The sequence below is a fragment of the Drepanopeziza brunnea genome (assembly GCF_022702325.1).
Source record: "Drepanopeziza brunnea f. sp. 'multigermtubi' strain 214-2 chromosome Unknown ctg15, whole genome shotgun sequence".
NCBI classification, from domain to species: domain Eukaryota; kingdom Fungi; phylum Ascomycota; class Leotiomycetes; order Helotiales; family Drepanopezizaceae; genus Drepanopeziza; species Drepanopeziza brunnea.
In genome coordinates, this window is record NW_027094078.1 from 1,615,235 (window position 1) to 1,634,439 (window position 19,205).

At 48.9% G+C, this 19,205-nt stretch overlaps 7 protein-coding genes across 7 annotated transcripts; 4 read left to right on the forward strand and 3 right to left on the reverse strand.

Annotated features, from left to right (window-relative positions):
* Nucleotides 1-120: 120 nt before the first annotated feature.
* On the forward strand, nt 121-687 carry L3040_008375 (uncharacterized protein; the record flags this gene model as incomplete). Its single annotated transcript, XM_066154014.1, has 1 exon — nt 121-687. The coding sequence occupies one exon, from the start codon at nt 121-123 to the stop codon at nt 685-687; it is 567 nt and encodes a 188-aa protein (XP_066010557.1).
* A 634-nt stretch (nt 688-1,321) lies between these two features.
* Nucleotides 1,322-2,315, forward strand: L3040_008376 (uncharacterized protein; the record flags this gene model as incomplete). The annotated part of the gene is made up of 5 exons (XM_066154015.1): nt 1,322-1,363; nt 1,434-1,468; nt 1,536-1,657; nt 1,811-1,987; nt 2,077-2,315. The coding sequence occupies 5 exons, from the start codon at nt 1,322-1,324 to the stop codon at nt 2,313-2,315; spliced, it is 615 nt and encodes a 204-aa protein (XP_066010558.1).
* Nucleotides 2,316-3,285: 970 nt separating this feature from the next.
* Nucleotides 3,286-3,752, forward strand: L3040_008377 (uncharacterized protein; the record flags this gene model as incomplete). Its single annotated transcript, XM_066154016.1, has 3 exons — nt 3,286-3,429; nt 3,503-3,650; nt 3,706-3,752. The coding sequence occupies 3 exons, from the start codon at nt 3,286-3,288 to the stop codon at nt 3,750-3,752; spliced, it is 339 nt and encodes a 112-aa protein (XP_066010559.1).
* A 2,770-nt stretch (nt 3,753-6,522) lies between these two features.
* L3040_008378 (uncharacterized protein) lies at nt 6,523-7,547 on the reverse strand (the record flags this gene model as incomplete). Its single annotated transcript, XM_007295331.1, has 3 exons — nt 6,523-6,717; nt 6,878-7,071; nt 7,187-7,547. The coding sequence occupies 3 exons, from the start codon at nt 7,545-7,547 to the stop codon at nt 6,523-6,525; spliced, it is 750 nt and encodes a 249-aa protein (XP_007295393.1).
* A 4,344-nt stretch (nt 7,548-11,891) lies between these two features.
* On the forward strand, nt 11,892-12,831 carry L3040_008379 (uncharacterized protein; the record flags this gene model as incomplete). The annotated part of the gene is made up of 6 exons (XM_066154018.1): nt 11,892-11,935; nt 11,999-12,056; nt 12,111-12,482; nt 12,596-12,598; nt 12,664-12,717; nt 12,781-12,831. The coding sequence occupies 6 exons, from the start codon at nt 11,892-11,894 to the stop codon at nt 12,829-12,831; spliced, it is 582 nt and encodes a 193-aa protein (XP_066010560.1).
* A 1,547-nt stretch (nt 12,832-14,378) lies between these two features.
* On the reverse strand, nt 14,379-16,636 carry L3040_008380 (uncharacterized protein; the record flags this gene model as incomplete). The annotated part of the gene is made up of 2 exons (XM_007295329.2): nt 14,379-15,785; nt 15,833-16,636. The coding sequence occupies 2 exons, from the start codon at nt 16,634-16,636 to the stop codon at nt 14,379-14,381; spliced, it is 2,211 nt and encodes a 736-aa protein (XP_007295391.2).
* Nucleotides 16,637-17,530: 894 nt separating this feature from the next.
* L3040_008381 (uncharacterized protein) lies at nt 17,531-18,848 on the reverse strand (the record flags this gene model as incomplete). Its single annotated transcript, XM_066154019.1, has 6 exons — nt 17,531-17,778; nt 17,840-17,907; nt 17,978-18,351; nt 18,446-18,513; nt 18,588-18,624; nt 18,675-18,848. 6 exons carry the CDS (start codon nt 18,846-18,848, stop codon nt 17,531-17,533), a joined length of 969 nt encoding a protein of 322 aa, XP_066010561.1.
* Nucleotides 18,849-19,205: the final 357 nt, after the last annotated feature.

Genomic DNA, 19,205 nt, shown 5'->3' on the forward strand with positions numbered 1-19,205 from the left:
GACCTGATCAAGGTACAAAAGGCATATCTCCTAGCCGTGACTTTCCACCCTCGTGGCGACAATAACTGTTATCCCTATCAACGCCAAAAATACTCGAAATACATGAAACCTTCGAGCAAGATGATATCTGCAATGGCCGCGCTCGTCATCGACGCCCATCTTCGTGATCATCCCACCCAGCCTCCTACCATGCCTGACAGCAATGCTACAAAACCAGCATGCACGCCCGGTAGTCGCTCAGAGGCCAGCACACCCACGAGCGCGTCAGAGGTCTGTACTCCCACAGATAGCCCTGAGCTCAAGCCAGAGCTCGTTCCTGACATCAAAGCCGACACCGAGTTGAGCATTATCGAGCGCGAGTCCACTACCACTACACCCGTGTCAACTTCGGCGAAGGATATTCCAGCTATTCCCATCTTGTCTCACACACCAGAGCAGATCTACAAGTCCAAGCCGGTCATTCTTCACGAGCTCGAGCTCAAGACGGAGATGAAGACTATAGAGCCGGAGAGCAGTACGCAGGTTCCAGATCCGGTGCCTGAACCTCCACGGGTTCGCCCGACGCTACCACCAAAGGCAGATACAGACACTGCATTTGAGGTCAAGAAACAGGAGCAGCGCAGATGGCAGGGGATGTATGATAGGAATCGCGCTGCGAACCCTGGTGCGGTGCAAGGGGGAAAATGAGGTGCTGGGCAGCAGAAAGGCAACGGAGTAATGGCGAATAGGGAGTTGGATGGAATGCGTTTCATTAGGATTTCATTGCGGGATATGGTGGTCTAGAATGGACTACGGCTAGTAATAGACAATCAAAATATTTCTTTTGGATTGTGTCCTCGATGCTAAAGGTGATGCGAAGATCAATCTGACGTCCATCAGACTTCTGGATAGTATTATTCTAGAGTAGTTCTAATGAGGGAAGTCCAGATCTTGCTAATGCTGAATGGTATATGATCTCAGAACATACCCACGACGCAGAAAGACTACTATCTAAAATTCCAAGATAGCGATATATGGAATTGGAAAAGCAGTCCAGTGCAGGATGATATTGTCACGTGCTGCATTAAGTAAAGGCTTTAGAGTTCCAGCCATTGATCAATTTTTTGACTTCAAATGAAATCTTATCTGACTTGATGATTCAAAGAGATTGTAGATCCAAAAACAAAATAAATTAAAACAACCGTGTAATGACGTAATTGAATCTGTATAAACGCGTCTCACCAGCGTAAAAGACTCCTTACCTGGAGCCTCAACCCGCCAGCCTCGATTGTTCTTCCTACTATCTCTAGCGACATCCAGATCAAACCGTTAAACCCTTAAGATGTCTGCGGCAGATGCAAAGATCGTCAAGACAGAGCCCTTGGTCGGTTTATGCCTTCGCAGCTTCATCTCCTCTCTGCTCTTGCACAGACAGCTAACACCCCATCTCGCAGGACCCCTCCAAGGCCAAATGGCTCCGAACAATCCTGTATAAACAAGCAAGCCTCTGCCTATCATATCCGCGATTGCATATCTGACAGGGCCTCGCGAAATAGCACGATATACACCGACCCTCTAGGCAAGACACGAACGTGGGAGCACGCGGAGCGGCCTACACGTCCTCAGGGCTCGGACATTGATGCTGTAGGCATTGTTGCAGTCCTCGAGACGGAGTCCGGTGCGTAGACACCCCCGACGGCCTGACGGGAGAGCACAACTCGGGACTTGCTAGATGTTGCGGAAAGTGACGCAGGCGATGAAAGATTAACAAATACTCCGTATGGAGGGAGCGATTTTGAAGGCGGTGCTGATATCTACGCGAGCGAATCAGGTCCTGAATTGCTGCTGCAAAAACAGTACCGACCACCGGTTAACAAAGTCTGCATTGAGGTCCCGGCTGGATTGGTTGATGCGGGCGAGACGGCTGAACAAGCTGCGGTTAGAGAGCTGAAGGAAGAGACGGGATATGTTGGGGTTGTGAGCGAGTCTAGCCCGGTGATGTTCAATGGTATGGCCACTCTCACGCATATTCAATATTCTTCCTGTACTCATATTAACATTACGCTACGACGGTGTCGGTTTCTAACATTACAACAGACCCCGGCTTCTGCAACACGAATCTTCGCATGGTTCATGTCACAGTCGACATGTCCAAGCCTGAGAACAAGAAGCCCCAGCCAGAACTGGAAGGTGGAGAGTTCATCGAATGTTTCACGGTCCCGTTGAAGAAGCTCTATGCTGAGTGCAAGAATTTAGAAGGGCAGGGCTTTGCTATTGATGCTCGAGTTGCTACGCTAGCTGAGGGTATTGAGATTGCGAAGCAGTGGAAGCTGTGAATCTGCCTTCTCTAGGAGCCCAGGTATGTCCATACATGAATAATGATATTTTAAGTGGAGAAAGGTTGTAGAACTACCTACTAGACTCTTATATGGCCAAGTCGGTCATCATTGCCACAATCGACCCACTGATCCGACGTCTCATTAGCAACAAAAGGACCGGAAAGCAATACCTTTTTAAGACCTTGATATACCTAGCCCGCTGTATGCCTTAAGTTCTGGTCCGATGCTACTCGGAGATCGCTCGGCCCCTGGCTATATACAACTACATCCCACAGCGATCAGCCATTTGTCCATCTAGGTAGGCAACAAAATCTTCTCTCGGCTCACATTCCGTTGCTTTCAAGTCGTATGACCCGCTCCTCAACATGCTTCATCGCAACATCCGGGAACCCAACAACAGGTGCGTGGTTTCCCATACCACCACCCGTCTTTCGACCGAAGTCTTTGACAGAAGATATGGTCCGGAAGCCTTGTGTGGCCGTCACCTACAGCCTCAACACCGAATTTTGGACTGGCCAAATTTTCTTCTATGGTATATTGTGCTCACAGCTTCATCCACAATGGTACTGGCCACCATCCCCTTCAGTGCAGCCAGCGATTCGATGCATCTGTTTTTGAGAGATCGATTACGGAGTTACTATACTAATCGTCATTCTTAAAAGATGAATAGAGGCCCACCTAAGCGAGCCGACGATTAGTAGACAGCTCAAATCTTGGTACCATGTTTTCAAGTCACGTTGGCTACGTACTTGTACCGCTAGCTTCGTAGCCTACACGGAGTGATGAAAAGGCAGAAAATTTCATTGGCAGCTTCATTGATTTTACTGTACAACTATTTAAATCTACAACATATAAAGGCCAGCATATCTCTTCTTCAGACGCTTTAATCACCTCGGCACATCTCTTCGTCGGACGCTTTCCTCACATCCCAACAATTACAATGTAATCCACAGACTCCAAATACAAAATGAGCGGTCTCATGAATATCCTGCTCATCGGGCGAGGCGGTCGAGAAAGCGCACTTGCCCTCAGCTCCCCCAGTCTTCTCAGGTTAGAAGGATTTTCGTGGCTCCAGGTAACGGGGGCACAGCAGCAGGCATCGATCGACAAGGTCTCTGATATCGATGGAACAAGCGAAGATGGTTTTCCGGGACTTGTCCAACGGGCCAGAGACATGAGCATAGATTTGGTCATCCCTGGTCAAGATTCTCCTATTGTTAACGGAATCGAAGGATCAGTCCTCTGCCGTTGTCATTGTCTCCGCTGGTGGATATCCAGGAAAGTACGCAGGCGACGACAAGATCAATATGGGGCACCGGCATTCAGTGAAAGGTACCCTTCCCCTGGAAAAGATCATCGTTGAATTATTATATTGAGATTTTGGCAGCATCGACTGGCGAACTCGGCTTCTCCTACGCGGGCAAGGCGCTTTGAGAGAATGGCGATCTTGTCACTGCTGGCGGACGTGTTATTGCGGTCTCGGCTGCATGTCTAGCCTACCAAGGAGTTGCATCGATCAAGTTCAAAAACATGCACTACAGGAAGGACATAGCGTACAGGTAATTCTTGTGTCCCTCTTTCAAAGTGCCCACCACTTTCTGACACGTACATATAGGGCTCTCTGATTATATCTGTGTTGCATACGGGCAACGGGTCAAGAAAACATGCTGGGGCTATATAGCAGATCTGGCCGCGAGAACCCGGATTTCGTGACCGCCGTGTTTGGTGAATCGACGGGAAAGCAAATGTTCGTTTGAGGTAATCAATAATAAAATATGAAGCTACCGAGGCATTCAAATCATATTCATATTTGTTATTTCCATTTCGTCAAACCAAGCTTACTTATCTCGACGAGCTTTGCTAAATCAACTCCATCATCTTCATCTTCTTCTCTGCCTCCCTTCCGGTGAGCTGCGAGGTCGCTTGTAAGGCTGGCTTTGAAGGCTTTTAAGATTAAACGCTACATCAATTTTCTATAAGGAATGCACTTTGAAATTGTATATTTAAAAAAAAATGTAAACGCTGCCCGGCCCGAGCGAGGTAAAACCTCCGGCCTTCCGCAAGCTACGAGGTAAGTTCGCGATCAATCGATTTGAGTATGAAATCCCGTGTATTCTTGTAAATAATCAATCTCTTGTAGCTCAAGGCCGCCCGCCTTCGAGCTGCTTTTCGGGAACCTAACTCTCTTATATGTTTTCTCACGGTAACGCTTTTCCTTCCACCCTTGCTCGCCCGCAACTTCACTTCAATTTTCGTAATAGCTCCCGTAAGCCCGTACGTATTTTTCTAGCTTAGTCTTAGCTTGTAAGACTTCTCCTTCGAACATATTGCAAGCGTAATTCGAAAGCGCTTTGCGTTCCCGATGTATCGAGCTAGTAAAGAATCGACCGGAAAAAAAGAAAAAAATAATAATAGAAGGATCGCGCATCTACGCGCAACCAATCCGTAGAGTAATAGCGAGCAGTATCGTCCCTTCATCAGCTCTGGTATGTGTCCGTAAAATCCGCAACCGATTCCGCTAAAGCTTCCGTGAATCGCTTCGAATTCAGCTGATGCCTCTTGAAGCCCCCCGGCTACTTGCCACCTCGCAGACCGTGTAATACTGACCGCCACCGTCCGCACCGTGGTCACCCGCGTCGTGCACCACTCGGGCTTTTCCAGAAGTCTGAACGACGTCAAGAGAAGAGGAGTGGAGCTCATCTTGGCGGTGAAGTCGGGGGCTGGGGAGGCTAATAAGGAAGGCCAATTTACCGCCCGCTGAAGCTTTTCCAGGTCTACTTGAACGTCCTTCTCAATCTGGTATGGCTTCTCATGTACCATTCAGACAAGCAATCACGGCGACGAGCAACAGCCATGACTCGCTTGAGAGGAGCTCTCTAGAACCGCTTTTCACTGCTTAGATTGCTTTCATTTAAATACCGACGTACCTACTCTATTTTGCATGCCAAGTCGTCAGTGCGAAGAGGCGCTAGACGCGTCTTGGCTTTCGCAACCGCCTCTTAGCGTCGATTTCGGCTCCTCTATCACTCCATTCATTGATTGTACGATCTCAGCTCTCTTGTGGGTTGCTTTTCCCCTGTCAAAACTGACCCTCTTTTTCTTCCGTGGTTCAGACTTCTGGGGAAAAAAAAAGAAGAAGAAAAAAAAAAAACGACTAGCGGCTATAACGGCTGCAGCGGCTGCTCGCCGAGTTCAAGAGATATCATCTTATTATCGGGCTTTGTTCGAGCTCCTACCGCGTCTCCACCCCTTCTTGAACTTCTTGAACGTCGGGATGTGGCCACTGAGTTTCTCGTGCATGGCTACAGGTGCAATGTTGTTCCCCGGCGGCGCTTGTTTAATCAGAGAGCAGCAGCAGAACTAACCCGTCCGATGCCGCGCATAACGTCTGAAATGTTCTCGCGGCTTTGGCGTCATCTGAACCGCTGGGAGAAGCGGTGGATATTGCCTACCAGCATACCCATTCAAACTATTCTACTTGAGGATGTGATTTTAATTTTTGGTCAGATACTGGAAGTAGTCAAGTAGGGACTCGCGCGAATCGCTGTTCTCAGGTAGTGAAGTAACGTGTCCCGGGCTTCACATGAAATACAGAGACGGCTTAGGATTAAACTTGTGGAGGAAGAGGATGGTTGTTGGCAGGAAGTGAAGTGCATTGAATTGAAGTGATGTATAACTTTCAGAAGCGTTACATACGATATGGAAAGGAGATAGACTATCTATTAGCTAGAAGGAAATCAAAGACTGTTTTTACATCAGATGGAGAACGAATCTTTTAAACCCTCAGTCCTTCATGGAATTTCCGAACCAGCTCTAGAATTGGCGTGAATTGCTCCGCAATACTACGATCGAATACAGTTCATCGTATTACTTCTTCCTCATATCCCATCTACTCCTACATACGCACGTTTCCAGGCTTCCGGCTAAATTGGGAATTGGACCGGTGATTCTAACAACAATCAATGATCAAGAGAGAGAGAGAAAAAACAGTGTCATCAGGAAGATGAATCTAGGTTGAATCATGACTCTTTGATCCATTACTTCGTAGAGCATTAGGAGCTATTTTATCTCGTACACAAAATCTGTCCGCAAATATATATAGATACAAGAATGATAATTGAGAATCAATAGTCAGCTCCGCTTTGACTGGCGCCAGAAGCAAGGTCCAATTTGCCCGCTGTGAGGCGTGCGGAGCCGGGCGTCTCTAGTTCAAGTATCCCTCACCGAGACATCTCTTGATGGGATAGTCATCACCGACGCAGACACTGATAGAGCCCTGAACCCAGGAGAGACCTTGCTGGTCGTTGCTGAAGTGCTGATCGGCAGACCAGTTGGAGGCGGTTTGGTGACCAATGCAGCCCTTCATGAGGAGACCGCTGCGGCGGTAGACACGCGGGTTCTTGGATCATAGTCAGCAGAGGGTCCGGGACCACCTATGTATGGATCGGGGATGGTCTGAGAGATGTTGGGCCCTGCTGGTGGTGGTGGGAGATGGATCTCCGGGCAGGGCGTCCCAACGTGGGGTGGGTAGCGATAGAAGAGATGGAGATTGTACTTACGCTCACCACCATGCCCCATTTGCCATGCGGTATGCTGCCCTGGTAGGCGGTGGAAAACTCCGAGGTCCACTCCTGGGTGTAGCTGATACCCACACTGGCAGAGAGGAATTCTGCCACGAAGCTGATGTCCGTTGAGGTGCTTACACTGACGCTGTCCGAGACGGTGTAGCCAGCAGTGACGGAAATTTGGAGAACTGGCGGAATTGGAGTCATTAGCTACTATTCAAGATGTCGCCTGGGAGGATTTCATCCAGTCTCTAGAACGGACTGGATAGAAAGAGGATGCCGAATTTTCTGTGGGAGTCTTACCGCCTTCTCCAGTAGCGTGTGCAGCTGAAGACATCGGGATGTCCCAATCCAAGAAGTCTTGGTCGGGATATCTGATGAGTATGTCTTCTTCCTTGCAGTCACGTTTGTCGAGATTCGCGCGAGCTTCGGCCGGCCCGGCCACTACAGGATGATGGTCGGTTTCGTAAGATCGAGGGCGGCCGACGAAGGTGTTGGTTCTTGCTAACTCGGCATGGTAGTCCGCACGGGGGATGACCTCGTGGCGACCGTTTGCTCCGTAGACAATGACTTCGTCGGGCTTGAGTAAGCGTGGCTTAAGAGCAGCTGCGCTAGCCGAGGAAGCGGCTGCCAGGGAGATTGAGAGGAGGGACAGAATGTACATGGCGGTACTGATTAAAAGAATGGGAATGGTAGGAGAGAGATGAGTATTAGAGAGGTGAATGGGTATCAGGGAGGTGGGTGGTGAGCTTCCAAACAGGCGATCGCAGCATGGTTTATATGTCTACAGACGACGAATCTCATCTTTCTGGACGGCTCATATATGGCTTGGCAACCGAAATCTTCAAGCCCTTATCCGTATGAATAGGGGTCCTACGACTCTTCATCTGTACGGAAGAGGTGTACGTGCCGTACGAACCTTAAGCTCTCTGACTCTACGTATAGTAGTACTAGTGCTTCAGAGAGTTTAGATCGCCGGAATAAGATTAATCGAACAGCTGCGGTCTTCGAGAACACTTTATTTTAGCGGAGAGTTCGAACCTTCTTTCTGATCTCGACCACCACGCTGGCTAACGATTACGTCGCTACAGCCTCCAGGCCTGATAACCACTCTTGAGGGGCTTTGGAACTTTAAAGTAAAGCCCCACAATAACCCCTCCTCGTTTCAGACCCTCGAAGATACGATATTAAGCATGTGGCCAAGTATATCCACTGGGAATATTAAGAAGATTTGCGGGAAACAAAGAGAGAAGTGGCAAAAGATACTACCTACTCCGTACGTAAGAGAAAGCACTTTCGGAAAGCGCTTCATAATAGAGTAAGCAAGACCGACTCGACGTCGACGCAGACTACGAACGCGAGCTTTCCATCGGCGAGGGCTAAGTCTAGACTCTACACCCGCTAGGTAAGTCTACACCAACTAGCCCGATTTGGCTGAGTTGGCACAGGGTCAGCTCGGAGAATAGGTACTTGTACCTGGCTTGTACAGTACAGTAGCCCGAAATTGATGCAAGTCCAGGTATATAATTCTCCGAGGATCGAATGTGTGCAGTACATATTCTCCGAGGATCGAATGAAACCAGTTGTATTCTAACAACGTTTCCAAGTTTCATTCTTTAAACAAACGCAGTTATTCAATATAGATTTGACGATAGTAAAGGTGGCGTAGTGAACAGAATGAAAGAAGCGACGACGAGGTCGAGTTATCGAATATCTGATAAAGACGATTTACAAGACAGACAAGGTTTCCCAAGTAGAAGATCCTCGCTTAGTAGCCTTAACGCTCAGCTGATGCAGGGCGCATGCTTGGCCGACAGTGCAAATCGCACCTACAGGTGTATACCTATTTAACCATAAACGTTAATAAGCGAGAATCTTCGTATTAGGAAAAAATTTCTCTTTTCGTCAAAATGATCTCTTTTAGATATTCGATGATTCAATCTCGTCGCCGCTCATTCCATTCACTCCATTAACGTACTGCCTTTTTAGTTGTCAAAGTTCTATAAATAGATTCTGAACGCTTTAGATTCTTGAAGAGATACTACGTACTTACCATTCCCCCCCCCTACGAACACCAATGTAGAGCGGTCATGTATGCCCTCTTGTTTTGACCCATTACGGAAATTAGCTTAGTCGAGCAATACTCTTACGGTCTTCGCTTTGTATCGCTGAACGCGATACCCGCTCCAATCTTTATTTTTCTTATTCTCTACTTCGTACGACATGTTACTATTAATAGGCTGCATCGCGTTCAGCGACACGAAGCGAAGGACCGTAAAGATATTGCTTGGTTAAACTAGTTCACGTAGTACCGGTAGGTCAAAACAAGGTGTAGTAGGTACTACTACTATCGGTACGTATGACCGCTGTACCTCCGCACATATTGAAAAGTATAATTTTGCTAGGGCTCTTATCTTAAAGGCAGGTGGAGGGTCATTTGAACGGTTCTCTGACCTTTTCTTTAAGATGACGTTTATTAGACTGTTTCAAGTAAATGCTAATCTCTAGATAGGAGTAGTTTAATTCTTTAAACGTCACTAAGCTTTAGACCTTTCTACGGAGTAAGACTGTCTCACAGCCGTCCCCGTCCAATTGTTTAGAACTGGTTTCTTTGAGAGCTCGTTCTACTACTAAGATCTTAAAAATGATCTATTGACCGTTTGAATCGAAGTATTGTTATAACATAGAGAACCTTTTACGAATAATACTAGATCTTGATTTTTAACCCGATATTCTTCGGTACCCCTATTACTAGACGAATATCAACGATTTAGATTATTTATAATTAGAAACGATCGCTTCAGTAGAAGGGGACCCTGTCCCGGCTACCGTGCGCATCCTTCGCGAAATACTACGTACTACGTACTACGTACGTAGTAGGTTAAAAGAAAACGATATAGTTATTTGCTTACTAATACAGGCTCTCGAGGATAGCTAGGCCCTCCACCACCGGAGAAATAAGTCGCCGTTTGAGGCACGTATGCAACCACCAACTTTAAACATTTATTCTCGATCATACTACCTCGAATACTTCGATATTTGCCACCCCAATGGAAGAAAATCGCGCAATCTCTTCGTATTCCAAAAGCGTTGATTACTGATCTTCTCTTGATCAGTATTCCCACCGGTTACCTTCCGAAAGCAAAGCAAAGCCATTTGGTGGGGCTTAGCCTGCGCCTCAATCGGCCGTCTGTTTTCTCCGGTGGAGAGGCCGAGGGAAAGCCAAGGGGCGGTCTTTGAACGAAAAGACGAGCTCTTCCAAAGGACGATTCAATCGATTCAATCGATTTCATTTCAGCTACGACTTCAATCATTAAAATTGTTATTTATCAAATACGATCTTGTCTCAGGTCTTGACGACGAATGGTCCATTGACAGTACCCAAAGTTAAGGACTATCTCTAAAAGAGAAGGTCCGAAGAGCGTCCACAGACCGTCATTGAAAAGTATCTTTAAGCAAGTAGTATTTGTTTAGTCTGTGCCGTAGAGTTGACAAGGGCTTTGCGAAGTACGGAGTAAGACATCCAGAGACCACCGGTCTGCGATTTATAGGGCTAAGCTGGGTCCGAGATTTAAATGGTAGTATGGGGTAGCTCTGCCCCAAGTTTAAGCTGTAAGCTTGTGCCGTAAGTGCCGGAGTACCTCTTCGAGCTGATCGCTCATACGGTCTACCTTAATATAACCTTATCGGGCTAATTTACGTATATGGACTTTGCTCGCGGGGTGTAGACCTGTTGTTGTAGACATAGCCGACGCCCCTCCATGGCCTCGGGAGATCAGGTTGCTTGTATGAGTACGCCAAGTTGTATCTCACAGAGGCCACTTGCTGAGAGGTCTGTTCTTAGTACCGTATCCCATGTTGTAAGTCATCTGATATATCAAGTCAGATTTGCCTTGAGCCAATTGTTCAAAGCGTTGCAATCTTTGTCCACGATTTGAAAAGATCGACGGATGAGGATAGCCGTTTGGCCGCACGAGTACGGGGATAGTACTTGTAAGTAGTATAATCTTTGGTATTCAGAGTTTTTCTGGAAAGGATATACTACAACTACGTACTACTACAGTAGTAGTACCTACTACGTACGTACAGTAGTACCACTCCCCCCGAATTGCTACAGCCTGAGCGTGCCTCAAAAGTTTAAATCTGCACTTTAACCCCCCTGATAACAATTACGCCTGTGACCTTGTACTATGTACTACTCTGTACGTGGTAAGTACCGGTACGTACTGTACAGCCTCCCCCTTTCGGCCCCCCTCCACGCGATTAGCCGATTAGCCGGCAAGCAGAACGTTCGTCCGGGGAAAAAAAGGTTAACATTATTCCAGAAGCCGCCTTATCAGTCGGTGCAATCTATTTACCTTCTCAATCTCATCTTTTTCAACCTCCATAGGGAATTCTGGACGGTGTGTTAGATTTGATTTAATTTGCCCATTCCATACAAGTGAGGTCGACAAAAGCTAAGACCAGTCTCTGGGCCCAGTCCAGACAAGACTCCTAGCTCGAATTGCTATCTTCTTGCCAAGCTTACGATAAACCCCCTTGCTGGAGTATAATAAATGTAATGGCTAGTAGTAGTATCGTAAGACTTACTACTAAGTTCTAGTCAAAGAACACCGTGCTGAACAGTGTCTTGGATTATGGTTGTACGGAGTATTATCGGTTGTCCCGAGACAGTTCTAATGTGTCTAAGAATCGCGTATTCTTAACCCCCCCCACCCGGATCTGAGGGTCGGACTCTGTTGATTGGTTCCGCATTACAGGTTTAGCTTTCAGACCTGGGGAGGGATGCAATTCTGTCCCTCATAGAGTTTGCTTGGGCTCAAGGCTGGCCAGCCGGTCATGGAAAACTCGGACAACTTAGTCGTCGAATGGTCTGTAGGTATATGTTGGCTAAATACTCCTCCGTGTCGCCTGCTCACCACAACTGCACGCGTCGCCAACTTCAATTCTCTTCGATCCGAATCTTCCTCTCCGCTCAACTCTTCCTCAGTATTTCTCCCAAACAACCATGAAGTTCTCACTCATTGCCGTCGTCGCAACGCTGGCTGCAGGGTAACCAAGCCCTATCCCGCCTCCTGAAGCCTAGCGGAAGATAGCTGACCAGCAACTTCACAGTGTCGCAGCTGACCTACACAGCAACTGCTTGTGCGCTAGTGCAGTAGTAGATGAATTCGTACGATGAGAATCTTCACCAACGCCTCCCCGCGCGTGCTAATGTTGCCCTTAGCTTGAGTACCACCGCGACGCCACTCAGAAGATGTGCGAGGCCTACAGAGCGGAAGGCGCCGCCGGTCTCCAGCGCCGAGCTAAAATCGGCCCCTTGGGCGGAGGACTCGATTTAGAGGTTGTACCACCCGCCAACCCCAGCCCCAACCCCGGAGATATCACGCCCTCTAAGACCGGCCTCTTGCCCGGAGAAATCGGCCCCGAGATAATCGGACCCGACGGCTCCAGTACCGGCCTCTTACCCAAAGGAATCATTCCCGAGGTTCAAGAACCCGACAGCTCTACGACCAGCCTCTCGCCCATACCTTCTACCACTAACGTCCCGAGAGCTCTCCAAACCAACAAGCCCGGAGCAGTCTGCCCTGATTGCACTGTATGTACAGACTCTCACCCACTTGCTTGCTAGCCCCTTGACACAAAAACTTCCATGCCATCCCCAAGCATCCAACCCGCTATTAGAGGATTCCCGGCTAACATCTGAAACAGTTCGTAAGTCTCGAGCCGCGAGCTCCTAGCTCTAATGAACAAGTGATTCCTGACATACCACCCAACAGATCGAAGCCGCTATCGCGTGCCGCTCCGAAGGGAAATATATGGGAGGGGATGAGGTATGTTATTGTTCCTCCCACCTCTTACCCACCTCTCTTCAAACTAATCCATTCACCCGGCAGGTCAACGCATTTTGCCTACGGTTCGGTGCTACTCACTCCAAGTGCGACTAGCTTTCAGGGGCTTTCCCATCCGTCTTTCTTCTGGATACAAGAAAAAGGATACTGGATCTGACGTTCGGCGTGTCGAGGTTCCCTCCGTCGTTGCAGGCTGTACATGGAAATCTTTCTTTCTCCGGGAGGTTGAAAACTTGGCTTACCCCACTCTCTTGTAATTTTGTATATACCTCTTCAATGAATGACGCCGCCATCCACTGTACCTTTTCGTCTCACATGCTGGGGATACTAGTCACGTATATATAGTACGCGGCGGAGGCAAGAATTCCGTTGATTCTACTCCGTGCCATCGTGTATATTCCTTCTCACACCTTCTTCCACTCTACATGCACAAAAGACCGTAGGAAAGTAAAAAGACGGGGAAAAATGTATTCGGCAAGTCCATCTAATCGTCAGTTACCTCAAATATACTCGAGAGAAATTGATCCGGCTTGTCCTGCAAGTGGGAGCCACCAAGGCGCGACAGTTCCTTTTGCCCATACAAACTCGGCAGAAAATCTCCCACTAATCATACCGTTATCATTTCTGCATTGAGAGATGGAGCGCATCGAGTTTACACATCCATCACTCATATGATTTTAATTATGTGCAGTTGTTCTATCATTATGCTGAAATAACGCAACAGAAATGGTACTCTTGCTGTCCTTTTCGTGTCCTTTTCGACGCTGTTGGTCCGTGCGCCGACTAAGCGAGACGGGTCAACAGCGCTTCCTCTCGAGCTCGGAAGCCGAGCACTAAAGCTCCTCCCGAACAGCTATCATAATCGACACAGAAGATGAAGCAGGAAGCGACGAGAAAGCAGCAGCTCGCAGTAGCGTTGCTACCGATCACGGCGCGAGGGACGTTATTACAGGCTACGAGAATTATTTGATCTTGGTATAGTTTACATGATGCGGCCGTATCAGAATTTGCCGTGTCAATACCAGACTAGGCGAGGAATAAGGAAACCGGACTCGTGCCCAAGCCTGTGAGAGGTATGCGTGTGTCACGACCAACCGCGACTTAATCATCGTTTCCTTGTTTGTCGGGGTAGGAAGGAAGGTTAGCTTTCGATCTACGTGCACGATTTTTCTTAATCGAGGTTGGGGTTGTCGGGATATTCGAAGCGGATAAGGAGGATTTACGTAGTGATTGTTTGGGACAGTTCTCGGCTACTACTACTACGTATATTTTTGCTACCTTTTTAATATATTAACTCGCGACAGATGAATGCCTCTTTATACTTTTGGTTCACGTTCGCGTACAGCAACGTTTCCTTTTGAGGAGTTAATCTATTTTGGGGGCCAGGGGAGGGTCCAATCCCTTAGATAGTATCTGCCTAGGTAACGATCAAAGAAAGGGTAAAATAAAGATCTCGCTTATCAAAAATAAGCGCTAAACAGTGCTCTTTTCTGAGAGTCGAAAACTAAAATCTTGCAATGTAATATCGAGAGGTAGCAAGATAATAATTTACAGTTTTTTTTTTTTTTTTTTCTAAAACAAAACCCTGATCGCATAGAAACAGTCCATCATCCTGGCAGATAGATATAAATAAATTATCCTTCTCAGATAACCACAACCTCCACCTCCGTCACCCTCTCGTCCGGAATCGCGGCCCACAGAAAGCACCACCCAACGCGCCGGTACACCTTCCTTCTCGCCGCGTCGTCGACAACGACGAGCACCAGCCCAGCAGGGAACACCTGCGGCGAAGGCGCCTTCATGCCCACGCCCACGATCGGCATACACAGGAACTCGGTGCCGGCCTGAGGATTCATCGCCGACGAGTCAAAGATGACTTCGCCGTGGTCTTTCCGCACCTTGGAGGCGGGACCGCTCCAGCCGAGAGTGCGGCCCATCCCGCTGGCGCTCTTGATGCCGCTTAGCCGGTCGAAGTCGGGTTTCGGGTTGAAGAATTTGCGCAGTCCTTTTGGCTGAGGAGGGGGAGGGGGCGGTGCCGAGGCGGATGAGGAGGAGGAGGAGGAGTCGACGGCGCTGAAGATCCTGCTGTCGGAACCGGGGTGTGGTGGGTATGTCTTGATCAGAAATGCGTATCCTTTGATGTGCAGCTCTGAGATGGAGATACTGCGCTGGTGGCGGGACGTCTTGAGAGGAGATGTCTTGGCCCAGTTCACGGCGGCGATGTTGACTACGTGCTGGGTGCGGTTGTACATGCTGACGATGGCGCCGGTGGTGGAAGCCCATGACCAGGAAGGGGCGATGGCGAGTGGCGCAGAGGCTTGCTCCCAGTGTCGGTACCAGGCTATGCCACCGAGAATGTCCGACTTCCAGACGCCGGCGTTGTCGACGTAGACATCATTGGTCGATGCGGCAAACTCGTTGGCGATACCTTGCACGGCGCTCAATCGATCGCGTGGCTGAGAGAGGTTCCTGCGGGTAAATTCGTAGACGAGGTTGTGCCACGGTCTGGCCTCCACCTTTCGGCTCCTGGTATGCTTCCAAGCGAAGAACGGGATTGTGTCAGTGGTAATCTTGCCCGTTGGCTTGAAGTCGAACTCCTGGGCATCCGCACGCCAATCCCTGACGAGGTCGACGAATCGTGGTTTCGCTGGTTGCGGAGTAAACCTGTCTGCCCAGTTCGTCTCAACATTGTCCATGAATTCGGAGCTCGATCCCTCTGAGCACTGCCAGAACACGCCCTCTTCGGTGAAGAAGATTGTTCGCACGGCAAGAAGCCTCTCTTGCATGACCCAGCCTCGTGTGCTGAGCGTGGATAGCTCCACGCTGGTGTACCAGTGATCAATCTGAGGCGCCAGTTTAAAAAACCGACCTGCGTTTCCCTTGTCGGCACACTTGACCTGACAAGCAGGTAGCCGAGCTGCCTCGCGGCGTCCAAACAAGCCGACAGTGCAATCATCGCCCAGACAAGCAGCAATAGTACAGAGGGACCGCCTGTAAATCTGCCCCATGAAAGCAGATTCTCTGTCCCAGTCATCCCCATCCCCTTGAATCTATATTTTCTCAGCAAGACTCGAGGGGTTTTTGATAGCGTGCTTACAATGCAAAGAGCATCTACCCAGAGAAAGCGTATGCTCAACTCTCTGCAAACTTGAACTGCATCCCGAACAGTTTTCGGCAAGTCCTCGAGAGGTATTCCACGCTGCCTCGCCTCGAGATTGTCCGGCGTCGTTGTAGCATTCAGTCCCGGGGGGCCCCAGCAGTAGCTGAGTGTTGCATAGTGATCAAGCCGGGTCCTTACCTTCGACATAAATCGATCCGAAAGGATCAAGCGAATCTCATTCCCGCCGTCACCAGCGGCCAAGTCGAGCAAGCGAGTAGGGCGAAATTGATCCTCCGCTTTCGCACAGTTAGGATGTTGCCCGAGACAGCTCTCCATCCAGCTTCTCACCCTATCGTTAAAATTTCCCGGGCGTAAAATCTCTCGCTGTCCGGTCTCGATACCTCGATCGTCAACAACGGGGTCATCGTACTTCAACGCATCTTCACCTTCCACTCTGATCTTGAAGTCGGCATACCGCTCGCGATGCTGAAAGATCTTGACACCCCAATTCACCAGAGCAGAAATGACCGCCTCACGCGAGAAGGAAGACGCGTTCGCGAATCGGTAGTGTCCATCTCGCTCCTTGATGTAGAGGAGCTCTCGGCGGATGAACTGGCACAGTGGACAAGCGACACAGTCCGATAGTTGCTGGTAGTTTGCATGCAGTATATACTCGTTTTCTAACTTTGGACCCTTTTCTGGCTTCTTGGGCCCCAGTATCCGACCCTTGAGCTGATAGCATGGCTTGCAAAGCTGGGAAGAGGAATCCTCGAGCATGTTAGTGGGGTGGGCCGGGGTCATGTTGTTTACTTTGGCCATGCCCTTTGTTCGCTTCCGCAGTAACCAGATTCCTGATCAGTATCGAAGAGCTTAGAGATGATCTTGACTCCCTACTGAATCTTGCAGATAGAGGATAGCAAGGTAGAGGACATCGTTAGTACGTAGCGAGGAAGGCTGTAACTTGTCGCTGACTCAGCGCGCGGGGTGGAATCTCATGCTGTGCTACATACCTCACAACCATCAAGATGCTTCCTACATACCCACGCATGAAGTGCTAGTCTATAATAGACTTGAGTTCGTCGTTGGCAGCACAATGTCTGGTTCTTGACTGTCATTTCCCGGCGGACATCCAATTCCTATAGACATCGCTATTGCCAATTACTTCGCTTCGCCTAGAAAGGGGGCATAAAGAAGCTGATCACCCACGGCGGTATATTATGAGCTCCCCGTCTCGGGAGATTTGGCCCCTTTAGTGATATCCTGCCCAGTCTTTAACGCTTGCCTTTTACCCCACCTAATTATCCGCGCGCGCAACATTCTGGAAATCAGACCATATTAAGCTCATCCTTGTGAACATATATATATTTTATTATGAATGTAACATTAAACTGACATATGTAGTATTCCTGCTGGCTTTGAACCAGTGCTGGGTTCTTCAAGACCCGTGCATTCATCCACCCTCCATTCCATTTTTGCCACCTCCTTTTTGCCTCGGGGTGACGTCCTTTGATGATCGACTGCCGCGAATGGCAAACTCAACTACGGACATCAAGCAGCCTCGTGGACTGCCTATCCTAAGCGAGAGCCAATCTCTGAGTGAGGCGACGGTATCACTTCCGCTTCAAGGCCCATGCTGACATTGTCCTAGATAGAAAATAAGAAATAAAAAATATACACTATCTCACACATTAGGCTTTAGTTCTTCTCTACATCTCGATCCCCGTTAAATCCAACGACTTTGGTCATGCTCGTTGCCAGGTATTTGCCGTCGTCTCCTTTCATAAGGGTCGTACTTGATTTGGGCTCGCTCATGCTGGCGGTAGAAGGGAAGCTCCCCGGGAGCTGTCGTGATTGCAAGAGAGGCCTCAGGGTTGGGAGCGAGGCGCATATAATCGAGACGGCAACCTCAATATTGGACCAGATGGAGCTTTCGACGTTGTCCCCTGATCGAGAGCGCGGGCCAGGTTAGCTCTGGGCGCATTTAGCAAAGGCGGCCGTACTTACAAGTCATGTCATTCGAGAGCGACGAGATGTACAGGCTGTGCAACCTTAATACGCTGACCACACAAACGCTTTTTTCAACAACACCATTAGCTTTTTTGAACTTTTGTCTTGTTTGTTGTTTAGGGGAGTGGCACTCACAGCCCGCCCAAGGCGAAGATGAGAATCAGGCCGAATTTCTGCTTTGGCGGCAGCTGCAGCGTCGAAAGGGCTGGCATGGGGAGGATGATGAGAACGATGTCGGTGAAGATGTTCATTGCTGAGTTGAAGAACCAGACAGCTTCTCTGTCGATGCAATAGCCAGCTATTGACTGGTCCCAGAACGACTCGATGGGTACGCATGCGAGGACTGACGAGGAGATCTGCTGGATGCCGTAGAAGGAGAGAAGCAGAAGGGTCCACAAGCAGGCGTACCGTGTGCGGCGGCTGAGGAAGACGCGCAGGTATTGGAGGACGATAGAGAGCTTTACGAAAATCAGGGCGACGCCATAAAATAAGATGGCGAACCAGAGATACTGAAGATTAGAAGTCAGTCGGTAAGTCAGTCAGTCAGTCACTCTTAGTCTTGAGTCTGTGATGCTTGAGAGGGAAGCGTCGGTGCTGACTGACCCGTAGAGATTGCTGAAAGTCGTCTTTGGAGACGTCCGAGAAGTGGTGGCCCAGCCCATACTTGACTTCTGCATGGTCATCAGCGTCAATCAATGAGCCCCGACTGAATCAGGCCATGCGTGAGAGGGCGGAGGAGACCTACGAATACAAGTTGTAATCGTACACGCGAAGTAGGCAAGCTAAAAACGAATGAGCATACGATGGGGGGACAGAGTCTGTATTTGCCTACCAAAGAGATCGAGATGGCCAAATCCTCGAAGCCCGCATTTCTCAAATACCACAGTCTGGTGATGAGCCGGATCCCGCAGATCAGCGAAGTGAGGACAGCCAGTGACGCACACGTGACAATGACCACCGGCCCTCGCGAACGGACCTGGACGTCGACCTTTGAAGAAAAAACCATGATATCTGGCTACATGCAGATATCCTCAAGGTGTATGCGATGTCTGTATTAGTGTGTGTGTGTGTATGTGTGTGTATGTGTGTGTGTGTGTGTGTGTGTAGATGTAATACCTCTGTCGGCAGGTCTGTCAGTATGTAAATGTATCTTCTCGCAGCGCCGCCGATAGCTCATGCCTCTGGCTCATACTTGCGAGTGAGAGATGGGTTTTTGAGCTGTTTCGCCGTCACAGCTCCGGGAAGGGCCAACGGCATTCGTTGAGGTTCGTCGAAAGACCCAAAACTGGAAAAGTAGAAACTGGAAACTGGAAACTGGAGACTGGAGACTGGAGACTGGAGACTGGAGAGCACGGATAGCTTG